Raw genomic sequence first — 22,180 nt, forward strand, 5'->3', positions numbered from 1 at the left:
GTTGGGGGGAGGGGGGAGGGATAGAGGTTAGCACCAGTGAGTAAACCCACACTACACAGCCCACACACCCAGTAAATGACCCTGCCCAATTGCATTCACATTGCCATCACACTTACTCATCGAGATCCTCATCGTCGTCAGGATCCACTTGGGGGAATGTGAGTTGGCCGTTGCCCGCGGCCCCGGGTCCAGCCACCTTTCTTGCTTTCTGCGAGTATTCAAGCAAAAGAGTGCAACAACTGTTATCGTTTTGATGTTTCTCCATACACTGGATAACTTGAAAAACAGGATAGAGGTCTTTTGTCATATCCTCATTTCCTGTCACTTTCCTACACATTCCAAACTATTGTCTCATTAGCTTTACTGATGTAGCATTTTTACTTACCTCCTGGAGACAATGAACTACTCACCTGGAGTTTAGTATGTACCATCTACAGGACTTTGGTTGATTGCTATAAGTTATTGAAAACATTCATGTCTATTTGGACTTTCCTGACATCTTAAATTCAAAAGTATATTTGGTATTGGACTTTTTCTGACTTTTTAAAATCAAAGCTAAATGATTTTTGGGTATTTTTTTTTTTTTTTTTTTTTGGGGGGGGGGGGGGAGGGGTCTGTTGTTTTGTTTTGTTTTTCTTCTTCTTCTTCTTCTTCATTACTGTGAGATACACTTGCATTGTCCATACATTTGGCCAACAACATGACTGGTGTACCTTGCATTAGAGACAGTCAAACATTTTTTTTTCCAGCTTTAGGAACAATCTCTTATAAAATTGACTGGCACAAGCAATACGATTTTCAGCTTTGAAATGAGCAAAAGACATCATATGGTGAGTCTCTAACATGTGAAAATGATTTGAATCTAAAGCAGCGACTACATCAAGAGTTTACACATTTTACAGATGGGGCGATGAACCAGAATCTGTTGAATAAGTAGTGTTTCAATGCCGACAAACTAGATCTAATGAGGCCATCACATTACGAAATGAAAGTCGAGGAGCTACGGCAATTACATACTCGAAGTGACATGCTTGTGATGTAATGCCCTTGATGAAATATACATGATGGAATGCGCACTACGCAATGCACATCATGATAATGCCATGGACACAGACTAATACACAATGTTCACTTAGACTATTAAAAAAGAATGATCGATTTACGAAAGTGTACACACTAAAATGTTTTTGAAGAGTTGAGGAGGAAGACAAATGTAAACATGAAATTGATGAAATTGCCATCGTCACTTGATGAGATCACTCCCATCATGTTATCTGCTCTCAAGGACACTCCTCAACTATGATTGCCTGTAATCATACAGACTTCTTGGAGTTGCTGATGCTTCATTTTATGTCATTATTCCTACGTTCAGATGATCCCCCGCAAAGCGGGGGAAGTTTGGAGAGATTGTATCTTTTTTACAGTCGGCCGTCCACATGTGCATTGAAATCCCACACTGAAAAGGGGACAAAATCACGGCTGGTGGTTTCAGCTGTGTGTTAGGTCATCGTACCTGGCGCTGTAGGGCACGCGATTGCCAATTCATATGATTGGCTGATTCGCTACCACATTACGAGCATGCACACTTTCTTGAGGAAAACAGCTGCGCGAGAGATCAAGGTCAGTCCCCCGCCAGAATTTTGTTGCCCGACTCGACAAGCTTGCCAAGGGAGCGGGGAATGTCCCACCAAGCGTTCACACGATGGGAATGCCGGGGAAAGTCCTAGCAAACGGGACATTCCCCACAAAGTGGGAGGTTGTCTGAACGCAGTGCACAAGAGTACCAAAATGTGACGTCATAGCCATGGAATCTGGTTCCCGACAACCTCACCTGGCCCGAATATCTGAGAAAACTATTGTTGCTAACCATGCTTGCACCTGGTTCAAACCCAAGCTACATGTATAACAAAAGACCATGACATCATCACTTTGGTACTCTCTAGCAATTTATTGAGTGGAAATACACACAGCTGCCTTCCATCTCTTGTGGATGTATGTTACCATGGTAAATACAAAATAACAGTTACAAAACAATGAACTGTCACATCAATTATCTACATCACAAATATCAAGAATGTGTGCGTGATGTGTGTGTGTGTGTGTGTGTAAAAGGGTTAATTATACCCTATATATGGTGGTCTGTCACAAACAAATTTAAAATGGATCTAGAATACCATGTTACAGCTTAAAATGTGGTTTTAATCAAAACATGCCTTTCAATTTCATGCATATGAGCTGCAGCAAGATAAACTCTGTCTCACTTTTAAGGAGACTGACACAGCTCATAATTCATGCAACGTGTAAAATTAGTAAGTAACAAATTATGTACCTTGTGCAATTTGTGCTATTCCATCCTTTATTTACCAGGTGTTCTTTTTTTTTTGGGGGGGGGGGATCAAGGGAAGGATGTTAAAAATAGATATCTAGGAGAAATTCTGAGTTATAGCAAAAACAAGCAAAACATAAACCAAATAAACACAGGGAAAATTGTGCCTCCTTAATTTATTGACTGATTATCATTATCAGCTTTTTCTTTTCACAGTGCAGGGAAGGGGGGAGCGGAGGGCTGGGGGAGGAAAAGGGGAGGGGGTGGAGGGGCAGGGGGAGGGAAAGGGGAGGGGAGGTGGAGGGGCAGGGGGAGGGAAAGGGGAGGGGAGGTGGAGGGGCAGGGGGAGGGAAAGGGGAGGGGGAATGGGTGGAAGGTTAAAGGGAAGGTAAACCCAAAGAGCAATGTGGATTGAGTGAAAGCAGCAACATTAGCAGAACACATCAGTGAAAGTTTGAGGAAAATCGGACAGTCGATGCAAAAGTTATGAATTTTTTAAGTTTTGGTGTTGGAACCGCTGGATGAGGAGACTACTAGAGGATATGACGTATGAGTGGACAACAATACAAAGAAAATATAAAGGAAATTCGACAAAAATTCACTTTTCTAGAATTATGAAAGTGCAATGGACCAACCGCTTTCAGAAAGCAGGGGGAATAATTGCTACCCTTAACATATGTCAATATCAAGTTGATGGAATTTGTAATTTTCATGAAAAATGGATTTTTATAGTATATTCTTTATATTTTCTTGGTATTCTTGTCCACTCATACGTCATAACCTCTAGTAGTCTCCTCATCCAGCGGTTCCAACACCAAAACTTTAAAAATTCATAACTTTTTGCATCGATTGTCAGATTTTCTTCAAACTTTCACTGATGTGTTCTACTAATGTTGCTGCTTTCACTCAATCCACATTGCTCTTGGGGTTTATCTTCCCTTTAAAAGATGTTTCTTGCCATCTCTCTGTACCACCTTTGATTAGGAGTCAATTACTGAACACTCATGCACATCTGTTTAGTTTTGATAATGGTTTCAATTATGCCTTTGAAGCATATTTGGCATTAATAGCAATTAAAGCATATCATTTACCTCTGTTTCTTTTTCTGAAATCCTCTTGTCAATTAAGCTACATGTGGGTCATTCAATTTTTTTTTTCACTTTTCCTCTATCATTTCAAATATCATCCTCTATCTCTCTCTCTCTCTCTCTCTTTCTCTCTGTGAAATGAAAATGTATGCAACACCAGTTTGATATTTGTGGCCATATTTTGTGATTATGGCATGAAACACACAAGAATGTGGTGTAATGTTTTATACAGCACTGTCTATGTTTTTCTGTTTTCATTAGTAAACTATATGTTTTTATATGGCAAAAAATGCATACAGTGATTGTTTAATAGCACTTAACAGTATGAAAATTGCTTACAAAACACCAACACAAATTACATGGGTACATACTACTAAGTTAAGCTATCATATCACAATAGAAGGCAAAAAATATATATAATGGTTTAAGCAGGAGTCCTATTTAGAACAACAAAAAAAAAAAAAGTGAAAAGGGAGTTTGCTCTACATTTTCAGAGCAAACAAGGAAAAGTAGAAATTATGCGGTGCTTAATATATATCCCCGCCGGAAGTAGCATTTTGTAGCGAAATGTACAATATAGGTCAAAAATCAAGGTCACAGGTCAAAGAAGTCAAAGGTCAAAATTCTGTGTAGAAGTTTTGAAGCCCTCACTTAGTGCCATCACATAAAGCAAACGGAATCGAAATCGGGTTAGAAATGGCGGAGTAGCATTTTGTAGCAAAATGTACAATACAGGTCAAAAATCAAGGTCAAAGGTCAAAGAAGTCAAAGGTCAAAATTCTGTGTACAAATTTTGAAGCCCTCACCTAGTGCCATCACATAAAGCAAACGGAATCAAAATCGGGTTAGAAATGGCGAAGGAGTAGCATTTTGTAGCAAAATGTACAATACAGGTCAAAAATCAAGGTCAAAGGTCAAAGAAGTCAAAGGTCAAAATTCTGTGTACAAATTTTGAAGCCCTCACCTAGTGCCATCACATAAAGCAAACGGAATCAAAATCGGGTTAGAAATGGCGAAGGAGTAGCATTTTGTAGCAAAATGTACAATATACACGTGTAGGTCAAAGGTCAAGGTCAAAGGTAACAACTGAAATTCTGTGTAGAAGTTTCAAAGCTCCCATGTAGTGCTATCATATAAAGCAAACAGAATCAAAATTGGCTCATAAATGACAGAGAAGTAGCAAATTGAACATTTTGATCACACACGGACGCACACACATACACACGGACACACACACGTACAGAGCCCGTTTCATAGTCCCCTGCTCAAACTCGTTCGGCAGGGACAAAAAAGTATGAAATATCAACTGTCAAGCTATCAGGTAGACTCAGATACAACAATGCTTTAAATGAAAACTTAATAGTAAAATAAACAAACAAAACAAAATAAATAAACCAATTGCCTTATGTCAAGCTGCCAAAAGCAATACTTACAATGTACGATCACTTAATTAATATGGTCATTGATTCAAAAGCTGAACAGACTGTAGTGATAACTATCTGAAAAAAAATGGACTCTCTTGAGATGTTTGTATGTTCATTTTTTTTAAAGGGAAATCGGGGGTGCATTTAGGTTGGATTCTTTTAAGAACTTTCATTCAAACAAATTTTGCATATCATCTAATTTCACTGCTTGAAAAGTTGATAGTGTGTACACCATGACAGCTTACAATAAATAGATAAATAAATAAATAAATAAATAAATAAATGAATAAATAAATAAATAAATAAATAAATGAATAGATAAATAAATAAATAAACAAATACATAACACAGGATTATTTCTCACCGATAAAAAATGATATCATCAAAACTTCAGAAATTGTAGCTACCAAACAAATTATAATCCAAAACATAACATTCTTTGAAAATCACAAGTTTAGATTATATCAATATGCTGCATATATTTCTCTGTTAGTTGTGCATCTTTATTGGCCGGGATCCATTGTCAAAGATTTCATCAGGGACACCTTGTAACTAGTAATGTCACGGTTAAATTGTGTGCATTGTCATGCTGTACCAAGTGCTGATATACCTTCACAGCCCAGCAGATATAATACCTACGAGCATCTTCAATAAATGGTACTGTCTGCCTAGAAATGATGAAATGAGGATGTATTTCCATCACAAAAGTGCACAAACTGAAGAATGTTCGCATGGCTTTGGTTTGCTGTGACAGTTGTGATACACGGGTGGCAAGTTCTTTCAGTTTTTTATTTATATTTTTTTTTTTCATGAGGCACGTGAAATAGGGGTACATGTAAATATCAGAATCACTTTCTTACCATAGATCTGGTGACCTATTCCATATGAGCAAAACATAAAACAGAAAAATACAGCTCAGAAAAGGATTAAGACCGAAAATCATCAGGATAAATTCTACATAGGAAGAAATCCTGATATATTTTTGTGAGAAAAAAGAGGAGAACTTCATCGAGGAAATGCATTGCATTTCACAGATCATTTTTTAAAAGAGTTCATCTACAGGTGTAGATTAAACGCTGTAGCATTTACATATGATTCACATTATACATATATCAGGGCTTGACACTAACTTCATTGTTTGATGGTGCATTCAGGCCACTAAAATCTTTAATCTGAAATTTTGGTGGCCTGAAATAAAAGCAAAATAATGATCCAATTTGAATCTTAGTTGCCCAATTGGGCCATGAAAAGATGAATCTGATGGCCCAACACCAATTTTTAGTGGCCCCGCGCCACTGCTAATGTCAAGCTCTGCTTATACATATGGGAAAATATATACAACGTACACAGAAGAAAAGCCTTCCTTCTCCAAGAAGTTCCCATAACTAAAAGGGGCTGTAAGTCCTCTGATACAACAGTCATATTTAGCAGATTGAAAAACAAACAAACAAACAAACACTTGTTAGATTTATCAACATGGTTTCATTCATGTTGAAGGCAACTTACTGTCAGCTGAAGATAGATTCTTTCAATCAAATGCATCAGACTGTGTCATGTTCCCAGCAAGAGGTTCAAAATCTGGACTACGATGCACCCCATGTCACAAAGATGTCAATCATTCAATACTGTGGCCTGTGCCAAAACATATCGTCAGTCTTATGCCAAAAGGGCCTTAAACTACTTCCACTGTTATGCCAAAAGGCCCTTAATGCTATAGACTTTGTACACTATTAGTGCCCTTTTGGCATAACGGGGGAAGTTCTTTACGGCCCTTTTGGCATAAGGCCGACACTATCATGACAATCTCCCTCATGAATATGCATCAAACAGACTACCTTTGGATTCCCCCAAATAAGGACCACTTTACACGCCATGTTTTTCTCACCTCGATACTTGTGAGGGCTTCTGACAGTAGCTTCTGGTTGACGCCACATAAGTTGGGCACCTTGCTTTTACACTTATGATGTACATTCACATTACACACTGCAGAGGCAGAGAAACAGACAGGTAGACAGACAGACAGACAAACAGATAGACAAGATAGATAGATAGGTAGATAGATAGATAGATGGATGGATAAACAGAGAGGGAGAGAGAGAAAAAAGGTCATATCAACATTCTGCTGACAGACACATTGTTGATATATATCTACTGCTGTGCTTTAGTTGTATTATTCTACCTGTGTGGCATGCCACTAGCTACACTCTTTCATAAATTGAAACTATATCTCTTATCCTATATACTGGTATAAGTAAATGGGGAGCCTCTGGACAATGTCTTCAACCCAACAAATCATATGAAATTAGTACTTTGAAAGATCTCTTGTGTAAAATATCAAAGGCGTGGTTGCATATACTTCATGGAAATTGAAGCGGCATCGTATCAGAGACAGTATGTTTTGTGGCTCTACAAGATTCTGTGTCAGATCAAGATTGAAATGTAAATGAAAATGAATGTACAACATGAGCGCTCTGATTAATGTTTTTTTCTGGCTCAATACAAGCAAGTTTGAAGAACCGCAGTCTACTCCTTGCTATACTAGAGGCCATGATAAAAATTCTAATTGCCCAGTTCTGACATTAAGTAACGACAATAAGGGGGGACTCAATATGCTCACCTTCACATTTGACACCCTGCCTGAATAGACCATAGAGCATAGTCCCACAGTGGTCGCAGAAGGTGGGACTCTTGTAGTTGTTCACCTTGAATCTGTGCGGCATGTTTATATTGAACCTCTCTTTCAGTTTCTGGGAGGAAGAAGACAACAGAATAAACACACAAAAGCTGATGACTACCTGGCAACTGACATGCTTAAACCCACTGAGGACGGGCTGATCTTGCTACAACACGCATTTCCCATAGACACCTGCTCCAGTATACTCGGGACTATTCTTTGACGGATTAAGGTCTTGGGAGGAAAAATAGTCTAACTTGCTTTTCAGGTGACACATACACATGATGTCTATCTGCTTGCTGAAAGATATTGGAGCTTATATCCAGCACATATAGGCCTATTCTTCACTTTATTACTGTTACATTATTACTGTTAGTGCATCATGTGTTGTGAGTGATAGTCTTCATACACATTGTTAGCAATTCTTTCTGAAGCAGTGTTTGGAATCAAGGAAACGTCTCAGAACACCGAGTGCTTAAACACAGCTTGACAGTGTTATGAGTGCACCATGTGCATTGAGGACACTGTCAACTATCAAAACTGTGTCACATTGTCTCAACGCCTTTTTATTATTATTATTATTATTATCATTATCATTATCATTATCATTATTATTATTATTATTATCATTATCATTATCATTATTATTATTATTATTATCATTATCATTATCATTATCATTATTATTATATTATTATTATTATTATTATTATTATTATTATTATTATTATTATTATTATTATTATTATTATTATTATTATTATTATTATTATTATTATTATTATTATTATTATTATTATTATTATTATTATTATTATTATTATTATTATTATTATTATTATTATTATTACTATTATTATTATTCGGCTTCAGTCACAAATATGACCTCATAAGTTAACGTCACCAGACCATCTTTATAGAGGTCTCTAAATGGACTGGAAAGATCTTTCTGATATTCAAGTAATCTGATGATACACATCTCACGTCACATCATATTGAGCAGTCTTAGAGTGTGTGCGTGAATGGTTTCCATGACGATACCTTTGTTTCCATCGTGTCCTTGCCAGTACCCGGGCATTTGCTCAGCACTGAATCGAAGCATCGCTTGTGAACGGAGAGCTCGCATTCTGCAGAGATGATAATAGTCATGAAAGAATAAAAACATTTATTGCACCACATCAAAACAACATGATAACTGCAGGTGTTTGTTGTTGTTGCTGTGCTCCGAGCTGTTTTTTACCGCTTTCAGTAAGATATACCTTATGTGGCTATTTTTCCATATGACAATAGTATGTGCACTTGAAAACAAGGTAATAGGATCAACATACATTTGTGTTATTCAACTCTGACTCTCACCAATTAAAGTAAACTGTCCATTTCTTAAGTCTTTTCACACTGAAATGTTTTCATTGCAAGATACTACTGAAATATGAAAATGAGATCTGAGGCCAGTTTCAAAGAGAGATGAACAAATATTGAACATTCTGAAAAGTGCATTTTTTCACAGAAGCATCTCAAATTCTCTGGGTTGCTTGGTTGCTGCTTGGCTGCTGAATAATGTAACTATCATTACTAGATGCTGCAATAGAGCACTACATTTGTAACATATCATTCTAAAGTTTAGAGCTGACCCTATTAAACTATGTCAAAAGTGCAGGTTCATTTTGGCCTACTTTTTGTGGGTTTTGAGTGGGGCAGTCACATATGATTCTTAACATTCTTTAAAAATAAACAAAGTTACAAGATGACCTTGATGGAGAGAAAAAGGCTTTGAAGAATTGATTTAAAAAAGTCTTACCTTGGCAGTGATAACCCTGCTTGCCAACGACACCCCTGTCAAAAAAACACAGAATGGAGAAAACTCTCAACTTGATAACAGGTATTCTATAAATCTTCTAACAACAAATAGGTATTCTATACATTGAATACATTCTATACATTGAATAGCTGTCACATTGAAGTTACAAATTGTATTTACCCAGGCTCATTCTTTCTTTATAGTTAGAACAGTTTGTGCTAACCTTATACTGTGTCATGAGCCTTCAAAATTTTAGCATTCATCTCAGATCATGCTCTGCTATGTAATTGCACTTGAATATTATCTAACAGTCATTCATTTCATCTCCATCCATTAACAGTGAGGGTCAGATATGCTAAAAAGAAAAATAAGTGAGAGATAATGAGGACATCCCACATGATACTGTAAAAGTCAGTGAATACCAACATTCAATGTATTAACCTGTACGCCCTGCTGGCTGTATTGTGCCTAAATATTCATTGACCCGCTAAAAAACTGCTACTTTTTGTACACATTAAGGATATGTCTTCTTTTATGGCTTTGGGGACCTCTCTGTACATCATTCAACTTACCAAAGGAACTCATTACAATAGGAACAGTACGCGGGAGAGCGGAAGTAGTGCGCGATGAACTGATGACCCCTGTGTTCGTGAACTTTGGCCTTTCGGATGGCCACACGGCGACGGGTCAGCCCACCTGTGTCATCCTTGTTCTCCATGCTGGTGTCTTGGCGAGTCGGGGCTCTTACACTGGACATGGCATCTGACCGCAGAAAGTGACCGATGCACCAAAACGTCATTAACAGCAAAGCAAAATGGGATGCACACCACGCACACTTCTCAGAAATGTAACATTACACGTTTGGTGTACAACTAAGGAGATTTAACAGTAATGATTCACAAAGTTTTCACGACAATAGATAGAATTTGCTAGAATTGAAATATCACTTTCATGGCACCAACAGAATAAAGGAGTAAACACCAAAGAAGATCAACTGGTATTTGAAGGTCATAAAGCTGCATTTGTTATTAGAGTGAATGGACACTTTAATGTGATAGTCATATGTATACTCAACATCACCAGAAAAGTCAAGTGAAAGTGAAAACTGTATGATGACTAATTTCTTGTAAACAGCCAGTTTCCCTGAACTCTGATTGTGTACCATTTTGCAGATCTTAATGTCCACCAAAAAAAAAAAATAAAAATTCCCATTCTGCTCTACATTCTGGTTTGGTTGAGAAAAAAAAAATCACAAAAATTTCTCAGGTGAATAATTTCAGAAAATACAGTTACATGGTGTAGATGATGTTTCCTAATATCATAATGAAACAAAAACTCCAGGAGCTGATAAATATTTCTTATTTTTGAGTTGGTCAATAAATGACTTTAATGCCCAAAGTGCATTCAAAAGAAGCACTGGTAGTCATTAAAAACTATTATAGTCAAAGGGTACATCACTAATTACAGTTTGGTAACATTCTTCCTCTCCTACCCCCCCCCCCCTTTGCAACCTCCTCCTCCCCCCCCCCCTTTCTCTCCCTTTAGTGGAATCATTCACTCTTCAAACTTGAACTTCCTGATCTGAAATCACTGCTGTGTGTGCCCAAAGATTTCCACTTAAAAATTACATGAAATGTAAATCAGAACCTTTCTGGTGAGATGAGAGCTGACAAAGACAATGATTCTTTTTTTTTTTGTACAGTGAAAGAAGAAAGTGAGAGTTGTAAACTCCATTCATTGTGTGGACAGACAAAACAATTCCTACAGCACTTCCTGAAAACATGACTATACCAACTCCAGCAGTCTTCATGGTCCCTGGTATTGGCAAATGATTTATTCAAAGTGGAGCAAAATGTTTTCTTTGAATCTGCCCATTACGTCTGACTGTTCTCCCTACGCTGCTTTGGTTTGGTTTGTTTCACTTTTTATTCACACAAGGGGCTGGTGGGAGGATGGGGGGGGGGGAGGGGAGGGTGGGGGTGGGGAGATGGGGGTTGGGGAGCTGGGGGAGGGCTAGGGGTATGGGAGAGCATGCAGACATTTTATATGCCTGGCTGTTCAGAAGTCCCACCCTCCAGGAATCTATCATGATCCCTCACCTCCGCCGGATCCCTCCTCTGGAAAGCATCGGAGCTGGACCTGTAGGCGACCGCTTGGTTTTAATTCCAGCTGGAGAGAGAGAAAGAAAGGGAGTGAGAAAAGAGACAAACAGACAGACAGATGGTGAGAGAAAGACGGACACACATGGAGAGATGGGGAGAGAGAGAGACGGGAGAAAGTCCCTTTAAGGTCATAAATCCTGTGGTTATAGGAGCTAATTTTGACACCAGTGAGAGTCACCCTCATCACTTAATGAGATGTAATTATGCCACTGATGAGATTGAATTCAGTCTATTAAAAGTGTACACTTCTCCTTCTCCCTGTACTGTGTAGAACCTCCAAGAGTATACTTGGTATATTTGGTAGGCTCTCTCTACTGCTCGTAGTCATTTAGCACAATCACCTTTCTCTGCACAAAGTGAGTAGTGGTTACAAGAGGAGGTGCTCATGATATCAAGACAGCTACAAGAAATATGACGACCGGAGGTTCAATTATTAATCAAAAATTAAATAGCGCAGTGATACACATCTAATTCCCCTCTCTTTTAACTGTAACATTGTTGGCTTTTCATTATTGTGACACTTGAGATTGCACCACATCATCCCAAAGAAGCATTACTGCCATACAACTATATGAAATGATGCTGTGTTATCATGTTCAACTAAAATTAGCAGATACCAAATCAATGCTATGAGTATAGATAGATGATAGACTATAGATGTTTATCAAAACTACTATCAATGAACGACCTCTTTGGACTGATAAAAAGTGCGAAATTCACTGACCCATTTTGTTTCAATTTTCCCATCCATGCCACACATGTCGGCCAGGGCGTTGACCTTGAAATTGGCCTCAGCGATGTAGGACTCGGGCCGGTTGTATATGATGATCTGGATGACGCGGCCATCGTAGAGATGGGAGTCAAAGCACTTGTGCCACTCCACGTAGGCTGTCTTCCTCCGCTGCCGAAGCTGGGTCTGACCATCTGTGAGAGAGACAGAGATTGAGGAGGAGCATCAATGCATAGACAGCTTTCTATCGTCGAGGAATCTTTGATCGTTCGGGATGCCAGCACGCTGGCGGATATGTGGTGTGATGGAAGTTGTGACTAAGGTGTCAGTAGTGGTTGGACAGGGCTCGACATACAAGTGGTGGCCCGGGGCCACTAAAAATTGGTATTGGGCCACCACATTCCCAAAAGGCTATCTTTTGGTGCCCCAATAGGAAACATAAGAGTCAAAATGGATTGTTACGTTTTCTTTTATTATTGGCCACTATATTTCTCTTTAGGGGCCACCAAAATGTCGGTTTTACAGATTCTAGTGGCCCAAATGGGCTATCAGACAAAAAAGTTAGTGTCGAGCTCAAGCAGATGGGGCACAATGGTGATGATATTGTTGATAAGGCAATTATCAACAGAGCAGTTGGTGTGTGTAAGAAGTAGGAGCATTTTTACATCTCATATACTTAGTGGTGGAGAGGACTGATGCAGAGGTGGCAGAAGTGGTATAAGATTATGTCGGTGATGATGAGAGCTGGTGGTTAAGTGTGTCATGGCTGTGGTAGGAAAAGCAGCATTAATGGTGGCTACAGTAGTAAAGTTTATGAGGAAGAGAAGGCGAGTCAAGGATTGTGGATTTGGTGATCATTGTGGTAGGAGTGGTATTGGTTGACTCCAGTGCAGGTGGTGATGGCAGAGACAATGGTGGTGAAGAAATTGATCGAGGTGAGATAAGAGTTGTCCTATTGGAGTGATTCATCCATGCCTTCAGAGGATTCAGTTTACTAACTGTGGGAGATAGAGGTCGTATCTGTGGTAAGATAAAGAATTGTCATGTTTTTGTAAATCACTCTACTATCACTGATTCTTCAAATTCACTCCACGACGACTGCAGTGCAAAGACATACAAAAAAACCCTCATTTACATCACAGTGGTCATACAATTGTAATGCCTGCCAATACACCCTATCTGAATAATTCTTTGAAACAAGGTTTAAACACTCTCTTCATATAGCAGATTTGTGTCTGCTATTAAAATGCACTCTGAACTGGGAAGATTTCAATATTGAGTGATCTATGATACCGGTACTAAAAGATACTACACAATACATGTACTGCACTAACATCACTTTGCCTCTGAAATAGTAAATACGATAATGTAATTCAAGCTACTACATTGCACAGAACTTTGGTCATACCAGTAAAAATTACCTTCAGAAAGATGGCATTATATTTGAACACATTTCAAACTAACACGGAACTGTATTAGCACACAGCACACAATCTGCCTACATAATGTACATGGACCCATTAATCATCCTGTCATTGCTGAAATGGCACCTCTAATCAGAAAGATTAGATGAAACTGGTTATATTCATTCAATCTGCAACCCAAATTCAGCCTGAAGTTTATCGACGACAAATGCCAATTTGAAAGAAAAACAGCAACTTTGATTTATCAGGGAACGTTGCCAATTCACAAATAGGTTGAATCCAGCAATGATTGAGACTTTAGACAGTTCTGCAACTGAACACCTAATATGAACAACAAAGGGCTCAAGTGAACACAATTACTATCATTATTTTTTTTTTTTTTACAATTTACTATACCAACAGTAAATAGTAGGCCCTACATAGTGAAGCACTCAGACATAGAAATGTAGTTGACTTGATGGGTTAAGGAAAATCTACATGTAAATCAATGGTGATCATGGCAGATATCAACTATGCCTAGGATGTCATTTTCCCCCCCTACCCTAGTGCTTGTGAGAGGGTGGTTTACTGCTCTGAAAAAAAAAAAAAGAAGTTCAAGCAAAGTGTATGTTAAAAATAAAAAACAAAAAACCCAAAGCATACCCTCAGTCTCATGGATGGCACAAGTACTGTTGCACAAACATTCTTCCATGACTGCAAAGACAGGTATTCAATTTTCTATCACATCAACCTCATAATGCATGACCTTTACTAAAAATTTGGGATGTTTGCTTTTCCTATGATGTTTTATCAAACACTGATTATCAGTACAGTGAAGTATTGAATAAACAGTCTGTTCATTCTAGTTCACTCTACTGTAGGCAAAGCCCTACTAATATTGACATTACAAAACTGATTTTTTTTTTTCAATCCTTGGTATCAGATCCTGTATTGAATTTCAACAATGCCTGGGTAATTATCAGATTTCAGTTTTAAAATAAAATCCAAAGTGATATCAAACAACTGACACAGACTGTCTCCAAACATGTCCACGATTATGAATTGTTTGCTGTTAAAATTCTACATTTAAATACTGATCATCTAGCACAAGAGAGAATAAAAAGACATGAATGACAGACTGGCTATTGTCATAACATGTTAAAGGTCCTGTTTACCTATGGGAGCTGTAGGTCAGTTGTATCACAAAGCATCCTACCATAGAAACTTTTTGCAATAAAGCTTAAAATATACAGAGATATCATAACTGTAGACGGTTTAGTCTGGAAACATTTTTATTATAACTATTGTTCACATTTTTGTTTCATCCGCAAATGATAATTTGCGGATGAAAATGACTTCATCCGCAAATGACTTTGAAATACATTTTGAAACTGTCTGTTGAAGATATGCCTAACTTGAGTAGTGCTCAACTCTGACACAGTCTCAACTTCTATTTCCTTACAATAAAAACTTCCTTGCTGAGAGCAGAACTTGCTGTACAAAAATCTCTTCATTTACACAAGACAAAATGCAACCTGCAATACATTTAATGGCTGTTTCCTCTTAAACTGATTTCTTGTTTTGACATCAATCTTCATTGAAGCTATATTTGAAGTATTTGGATTGTACACAGATCTCTGTTACAAAGTAAAGATAAATAAATAAATGAATAAATAAATGCATGATTTGCAAAGGCACAGCTGACAGCATACAACAAAACTTGTTCATTTTTGTTTAGCGTTGGATTTCTCCTCAACACATCCCCCCCCCCCCCCTTCACGCAAGCAAAATTGATTTGAATCTTGCATCAGCATCTTACGAGTGACTGCGGAGTCGATTCTCACTTCTGTTGGGAAATCACTCTACAAAGACATTCAGTGTACATGCATGAATGCAGCCCTTGCGCCTCAAGCGACATTAATGCTGGATGTGGCATACCGCAGGAGGGCGGATGTATTATGTCGCAGCTAATACTCAGCGGAGTCACGTTGGCACGTACTACCTTCATTCTCTAATTTCAAGGCACAAACACACTCTTACAGGTGTGTTATATACTCCCTTCATAGTCTTTGTCCGTCACACATGCATTTCATCCTTTCCATAGCGTAAGATCAAACCCACCTCCATTTAAATGTTTGTGAGCTAAAGAGATGTTTCCATGCTGTACTGACCTATACTTTGCCAAACATCAGAAAAATTATGTACCTGAGACCGAACATATCATTTTGAGCACAAACAGTTAGCCTTTCCAATATATCATTCAAGAAAATATGCATGCAAACTTTTATCAGATCTTAAGGTTATATTATCTCAATGTTTGAATCCTGAGTGTTTTCATTCCTTGGAAACTTACAGGCAGGGCTGACTCATAATTCTAGCAATTGGATCAAATATGGGCAAGGCCCCTAAAGCTTAAAAAAGAAATCGAAATGCCATGCCATGTTATCATCACCTAAGATGCCTCTATCTCTTTCCTTGTTCCTGAATGTATATTTCTTCTTTTCCTTTCTATTTGGAAATTAGGTAATTCTGGTGAATACATTAAAAAAAGAAATTACTGACTGCTAAATAATGAGTCTGCACATTTTTTCTTGTACCTCTGGAAGAAACAGCCTGAAAATGTAACACACATTCAGATGCTTCCTCTTTCCACAAACTTGTCACTTCGTTTCATTCCTTCTTTTCTGACGACAGACACACCCGTGGCTACGTGAGGCAAGCGTTAAGGCGGATGCGAGCGTTCACGGTGCGTGAACAGACTGAATGGCATGCCTAATGGAATAACTGCATGGAACTACGGCAACATGAACACACCAACTTTGACAAAGTGTATCCCATTGTCTGCTGAATTTTAGTACCTTTACATCACAAGCTGTATTTACATGAGGCATATAATGCATTTGAAAAAAAACCCACAAAATTCAGCCTCAAGGGGTTAAAACCAGAAATGTTTGACATTCTGCATTTCCTGATTATGCTTGGTTGCTTCTTGGTATTAAAGTCTTTTGAGTCCAGAGAACCTTGCACTGGCATTGGGTACAGCTACGGAGTTTTGCTGCATATAACACCTGCTTTTCTGCACATATCCTCAAGGATCTGCTATATATGTGCAAACTTAACCAACATCAGAACCACAAGGAATGTGTGTAACAGCATATGCTTTGGGCCTATAATGTACTATTGAGAATATCTGAACATTGTAAAACTGCAGAATATTCTTTGTTGCTGTGGCTGCTTGAGGCAAATTTCATAATTTACCATTTGCAGAAGAAACAAAAACCCAACATTAGTGCTTTAAGCTAATTCTAAAATGTGAGTTAGGGATAGAAACAACCACTGTAAAAAAAAAAATGAATCTGAATACTCAATGTTAGGTACTGTTAAATACACAAAATGTGAATAATACTTATTGCAAGAATTCTTCCAGACTAAACCGTCTACAGTTATGGTTTAATGAGAAAAATACTGATATCTCCTTATATTTGAGGCTTCATTGTAAAAATTTTGTATGGTTAGATGTTTTGTGATACAACTGACCTACACATATATGCATCAAATGTGATATCTTGCACTGATCTTTAAAATCACTGCTCCCAAAGGTAAACAGGACCTTTAACCCACTGAGGACGAGTCCCGAGTATACTTGGGCAAGCGCCTATGGGAAATGTGTGTTAAAAAGCAAAATCAGTCCATCCTCAACGGATGTTCTCCCAGAAATGTTTTCCCAGAAATGTGTTGATTTTGGAATACGTAACAAGTGTCGGTAAAACATGGTGAGTTCTTGCTGTCGCCTGATGAAATACCAGTCCTAAAAAATGAGCCTACTTCTCACTTTCGTCATATCGGCGAAATTTCATGATCCTCCTGAATGCTACTTTCATCAACTTTCCCATACTAAGCTGAAGTTTTACACACGTGCTACGAATGTGATCTAATATAGCAATTAGCTATACAGTTTTGCCGAAGTTTACACTCTGGAGAAACACAAATTTATGTGTGCATTGGACTGATAAAAAGCCCTGGCTCAACGTTCCAACCAGCTAGCTAGCTGTAGGGAGGTTTCCTCTCACCTCCCTGCTAGCTGTGAGCAAAATAGACTGCACTGCAGTGAATACGAATAGCCCGCGCTTCCACTCGTCTACGGTGTTGAACAGAGATAATTTACACATGCGCACTACTGACCAAAAAATCGCGATGTTTCATGAAGCTCAAACTTCGCATTCTTTTGCGCCGAGTGTAAACGGTGGATCCAAAATATTGCGATTTTAAAAATCGAGCTGTTAAAGGTGTAAATGCGGCTACTGTTCTAGGGTTTGTGTACAGTTTTTTTTTTCCTCTCTCTCTCTCTCTCTCTCTCTGTGGCTAATCTTAGAGTCTTCATAGGTAGCCACAGCCAAAACAATCATACTATTTAAGAGAAGATTTCAAATGACAAAATGGAGGCCGTCGGGATCAAATGCCTACATGTAGCTCAACACAATATGTCTGAAATTGTTATTGAAGTGACTTTGTAGTGATGCAAAGTCATAATGTATAGTATGAAGAATTTAAGGACATCTGGCATTAATAAATCTAATACCAAATCTTGCTAATAAAAAAAAATGCAGGCTTTCAAAATGACTTACCATAGTACTTATACTAGTAAGTAGTATAGTAAACCAAGAAATTTTATCATGAGGGACTCTTTTTCTTTTGAATATTTTTTATTCAAGTGAAAACAACACTTCAAGTCCTACAGGGAAATTTACTGCATAGTGACTACCATCTTCTTCATTGAAATGAAGAGCCAAAAGAGACACTTTGGAGTGTCTGTGTATGTGTGTGTTTGTGTGTGTGTGTGTGTGTGCGTGTGTGTGTTTTTTGTTTTGGTTTTTGTTTTGTTTTTTGTTTTGTTGTTGTTGTTTGTTTGTTTGTTTGTTTGTTGGTTGTTTTTTTTTTGGGGGGGGGGGGGGGGGAGATGTTGTGATTGCTGTTTTCCAAAAACTAGAGGCATAGTTATGCCAGTGACAATGTACATGAAAATTTCATGCTGTGAATATTTCTGGTTTTTCAGTTACTGTACTTTGTGGTCGATAAATTGTAAAATATATCTTGCTCACTATATCTATCTTGCTCATATCTTGCCACTAGAAATCTTTTGCTGAAAGGCCTACACAAACACATGAAAGAAATTCAAAAAGTTAAACAGTAGATGCTGTTACAAGTAAACCACAAAGTGGCAGATATACATAGGCCCTATGTTGTGAATTAAAGTCTTCTATGATGCATGATCCAGCATGTAGATATGCACCAAAAAAAAGAAAAGAAAAAAGGAGTCTAAGAAATTTGCGCAGAGAATTACAACAGAAAAGGAGCAAGCACTGCAAGTAATATGGAATGTGGCTGCACATAGCAGAATTGATTCTCCCTCACTCTCTTGGAAGTAACTAAGAATCGGAGTTGATGCCCTTGAAGGAATACTGAACGTTCTATATGCTCTTTGAAATAATCTGGATAATGCATGGTCACTATATGACATTGATTTTCCACAAACTGGCTTTCCTGGTTAAAGCACTGTCATATCCACACTTTGTCACACACACACAAAAAAATCATGGATGAATACAATATTTTTAGCTGGACTCTGCCCAACAGTATCCATATTTATTTTGTATTCTACGTCTAAATTTAATCAATAAGGGTGACTGAAAGTGGAGAAATGAGCTCAAAATCAGTGTCTTTCTCCAGGTCAAAAATCCACATTTCAGTATGTCGTACTCTAAGCTACAAATGTCAAGAGATTCCCAGCCGCGGGAGCAGACACAGCTCCTATATTTCTTAGCTCTCTCTGTATTCTTTTCAAGCTATCCTTTCTCCCTCCACAGACTTCTCCTTTCTATCTGAATATTCTCATCACCAAGATGAATTCCCTTCATCTAACCATTTCTTTTCCCTCCTTTCCAATTTCTACCCCACTTATTTTTCAAATAGCTAAAAGCAAACAAAATCTATAAAGACACTAACCAAATAAAAACATACTTGAAATGATTTTACAAGAGAGCGGTTTTTTCCTATAATAATAAAAGTATTCACAGAAGAGTAACTGTTGTAAAAACAGGAGAATATCCTGAGCTCTAGGTATCAGTTTCCTGCTATCATTCAGATATTCCTTTACAGTACACTGATCAAAATTTCACAGAAACATGTGCTAACTCATGGTTAACAGACAACTATGTGAGCTTACCATGATAGCCTATGAGTACAGGTAGCTAGAAATGTCTATCATCATTCACGCATTGATCATATTCTGTTATCACAATACAGTGCTAACCTAATAATCGGGAACCACTTTAGTGGAAACGCCGCCGATGTGCAACAAAATTCAATGCAGCAAACATTTTGATTTAACTGTTTTATAAAGTCGTGCTGTCTCTGAACCACTTCCATCGTCCCTCATTAATGCCTAATAAAATATTACTATATCCTTAGAAAAAATCACGGGTAGAGATTTCATTTCCTTGAATACCAGAAGGGTATACATTTTCTGAGCAATCCAAGATAGATTCTGCCTATTGCATGGTCTAAACATTTACCGTTGGGCAGTAGGGTGCTGCGCTGGTGGTAACACTCATATCTAGCACCGTTATCTTCTACTCATATGCACTTCAATGTAAAATATGGAGTCACCTTCCCCATGTGCAGATCATACTCTGATTCTGTGCATAACATCTGAGTAAAAGTAGTGTGTGTGTGTGTGTGTGTGTGTGTGTGTGTGTGTGATATAGAGAAAGAAAGAGGGATGATTGCAAAAAGATTGTAAACAAAACATGTGTTTGTTGGTAAGTTTCATCAATAGTGCACATGTTGACAAAAACACGATCAAATTCAACAGCACTGCTGCCTATATCTTGGCACTGGCAGTGTCATCAATAGATAAAATTTGATGTATAATATCAACAATGTGTATCATGAACTCCGATGAGGTTTATTTTGTGGGGGGAAAAAAAATCACGGAAGGTTTGCTACTACAGCAAAGACATTTGCCCAAACCATAGTATGAGACTGTTGTGTGATTTCTTATCATTGTTTCATTTCTAGGTGTTATCAGGCATGTGTACTCATTGCCATGGATACCAATGGGATAAATATCTGTGCATGGTTTAGTGTAAATGCCAAGATAAGAGTGTTTTGTGGGATGATATGCACGGGTCATCAATACAGTCAAAGGCTGTTTAAATGGGAGAAAAGTTTGTCTACAGATCCCTCCAAATTAAGCAGGGTGGTTGTAATATAAACTGTACATATCTGTGTGTATATATGGGCATATTGATGCATGTTTGTTTGTACAATGTTTAACAAGGAAAAGTAGAAATTACGCGGTGCGTAATATATGTCCCCGCCGGAAGTAGCATTTTGTAGCAAAATGTACAATATAGGTCAAAAATCAAGGTCAAAGGTCAAAGAAGTCAAAGGTCAAAATTCTGTGTAGAAGTTTTGAAGCGCTCACCTAGTGCCATCACATAAAGCAAACGGAATCAAAATCGGGTAAGAAATGGCGAAGGAGTAGCATTTTGTAGCAAAATGTACAAAAAATGTAGGTCAAAAATTAAGGTCAAAGGTCAAAGAAGTCAAAGGTCAAAATTCTGTGTAGAAGTTTTGAAGCCCTCACCTAGTGCCATCACATAAAGCAAACAGAATCGAAATCGGGTAAGAAATGGCGAAGGAGTAGCATTTTGTAGCAAAATGTACAAAACAGGTCAAAAATCAAGGTCAAAGGTCAAAGAAGTCAAAGGTCAAAATTCTGTGTAGAAGTTTTGAAGCCCTCACCTAGTGCCATCACATAAAGCAAACGGAATCGAAATCGGGTAAGAAATGGCGAAGGAGTAGCATTTTGTAGCAAAATGTACAATACAGGTCAAAAATCAAGGTCAAAGGTCAAAGAAGTCAAAGGTCAAAATTCTGTGTAGAAGTTTTGAAGCCCTCACCTAGTGCCATCACATAAAGCAAACGGAATCGAAATCGGGTTAGAAATGGTGAAGGAGTAGCATTTTGTAGCAAAATGTACAATATAGGTCAAAGGTCAAGGTCAAAGGTCACGACTGAAATTTTGTGTAGAAGTTTCAAAGCTCCCATGTAGTGCTATCATATAAAGCAAACAGAATCAAAATTGGCTCATAAATGACAGAGAAGTAGCAAATTGAAGATTTTGATCACACACGGACGCACACACGGACGGACACACGGACGGACAGACGGACGGACGGACACACGGACACACACACGTACGGAGCCCGTTTCATAGTCCCCTGCTCGAACTCGTTCGGCGGGGACAAAAAGTGTGTGTCTGTGAACACACTATTCATTCATTCATTCATCTATCATTCATTCATTCATTCATCCATCCATCCATCCATCCATCCATTCATTCATCTATTCATTCATCCATTCATCCATTCATCCATTCATCCATTCACTCATTCATTCATTCATTATTCATTCATTCATTCATTCATTCATTATTCATTCATTCATCTATCATTCATTCATTCATCATTCATTATTCATTCATTCATCCATCCATCCATCCATCCATTCA

General features: G+C 38.0%; 1 protein-coding gene across 1 annotated transcript in view; it reads right to left on the minus strand.

Annotated features, from left to right (window-relative positions):
• LOC140245973 (protein kinase C delta type-like) overlaps positions 1 to 22,180 on the minus strand; it is a 35,375-nt gene that overhangs the window by 10,664 nt on the left and 2,531 nt on the right. Inside the window, exons 2-9 of the mRNA XM_072325424.1 lie at positions 12,197 to 12,396; positions 11,410 to 11,479; positions 9,883 to 10,072; positions 9,311 to 9,345; positions 8,554 to 8,639; positions 7,456 to 7,585; positions 6,724 to 6,821; positions 117 to 208 (exon numbers count right to left, since the gene is read on the minus strand). Coding sequence (XP_072181525.1) covers positions 117 to 208; positions 6,724 to 6,821; positions 7,456 to 7,585; positions 8,554 to 8,639; positions 9,311 to 9,345; positions 9,883 to 10,072; positions 11,410 to 11,479; positions 12,197 to 12,396 — 901 coding nt within the window. The remainder of the gene's footprint in view (positions 1 to 116; positions 209 to 6,723; positions 6,822 to 7,455; positions 7,586 to 8,553; positions 8,640 to 9,310; positions 9,346 to 9,882; positions 10,073 to 11,409; positions 11,480 to 12,196; positions 12,397 to 22,180) is intronic.

Source organism: Diadema setosum, chromosome 2 (genome assembly GCF_964275005.1).
Source record: "Diadema setosum chromosome 2, eeDiaSeto1, whole genome shotgun sequence".
Classification (NCBI taxonomy): domain Eukaryota; kingdom Metazoa; phylum Echinodermata; class Echinoidea; order Diadematoida; family Diadematidae; genus Diadema; species Diadema setosum.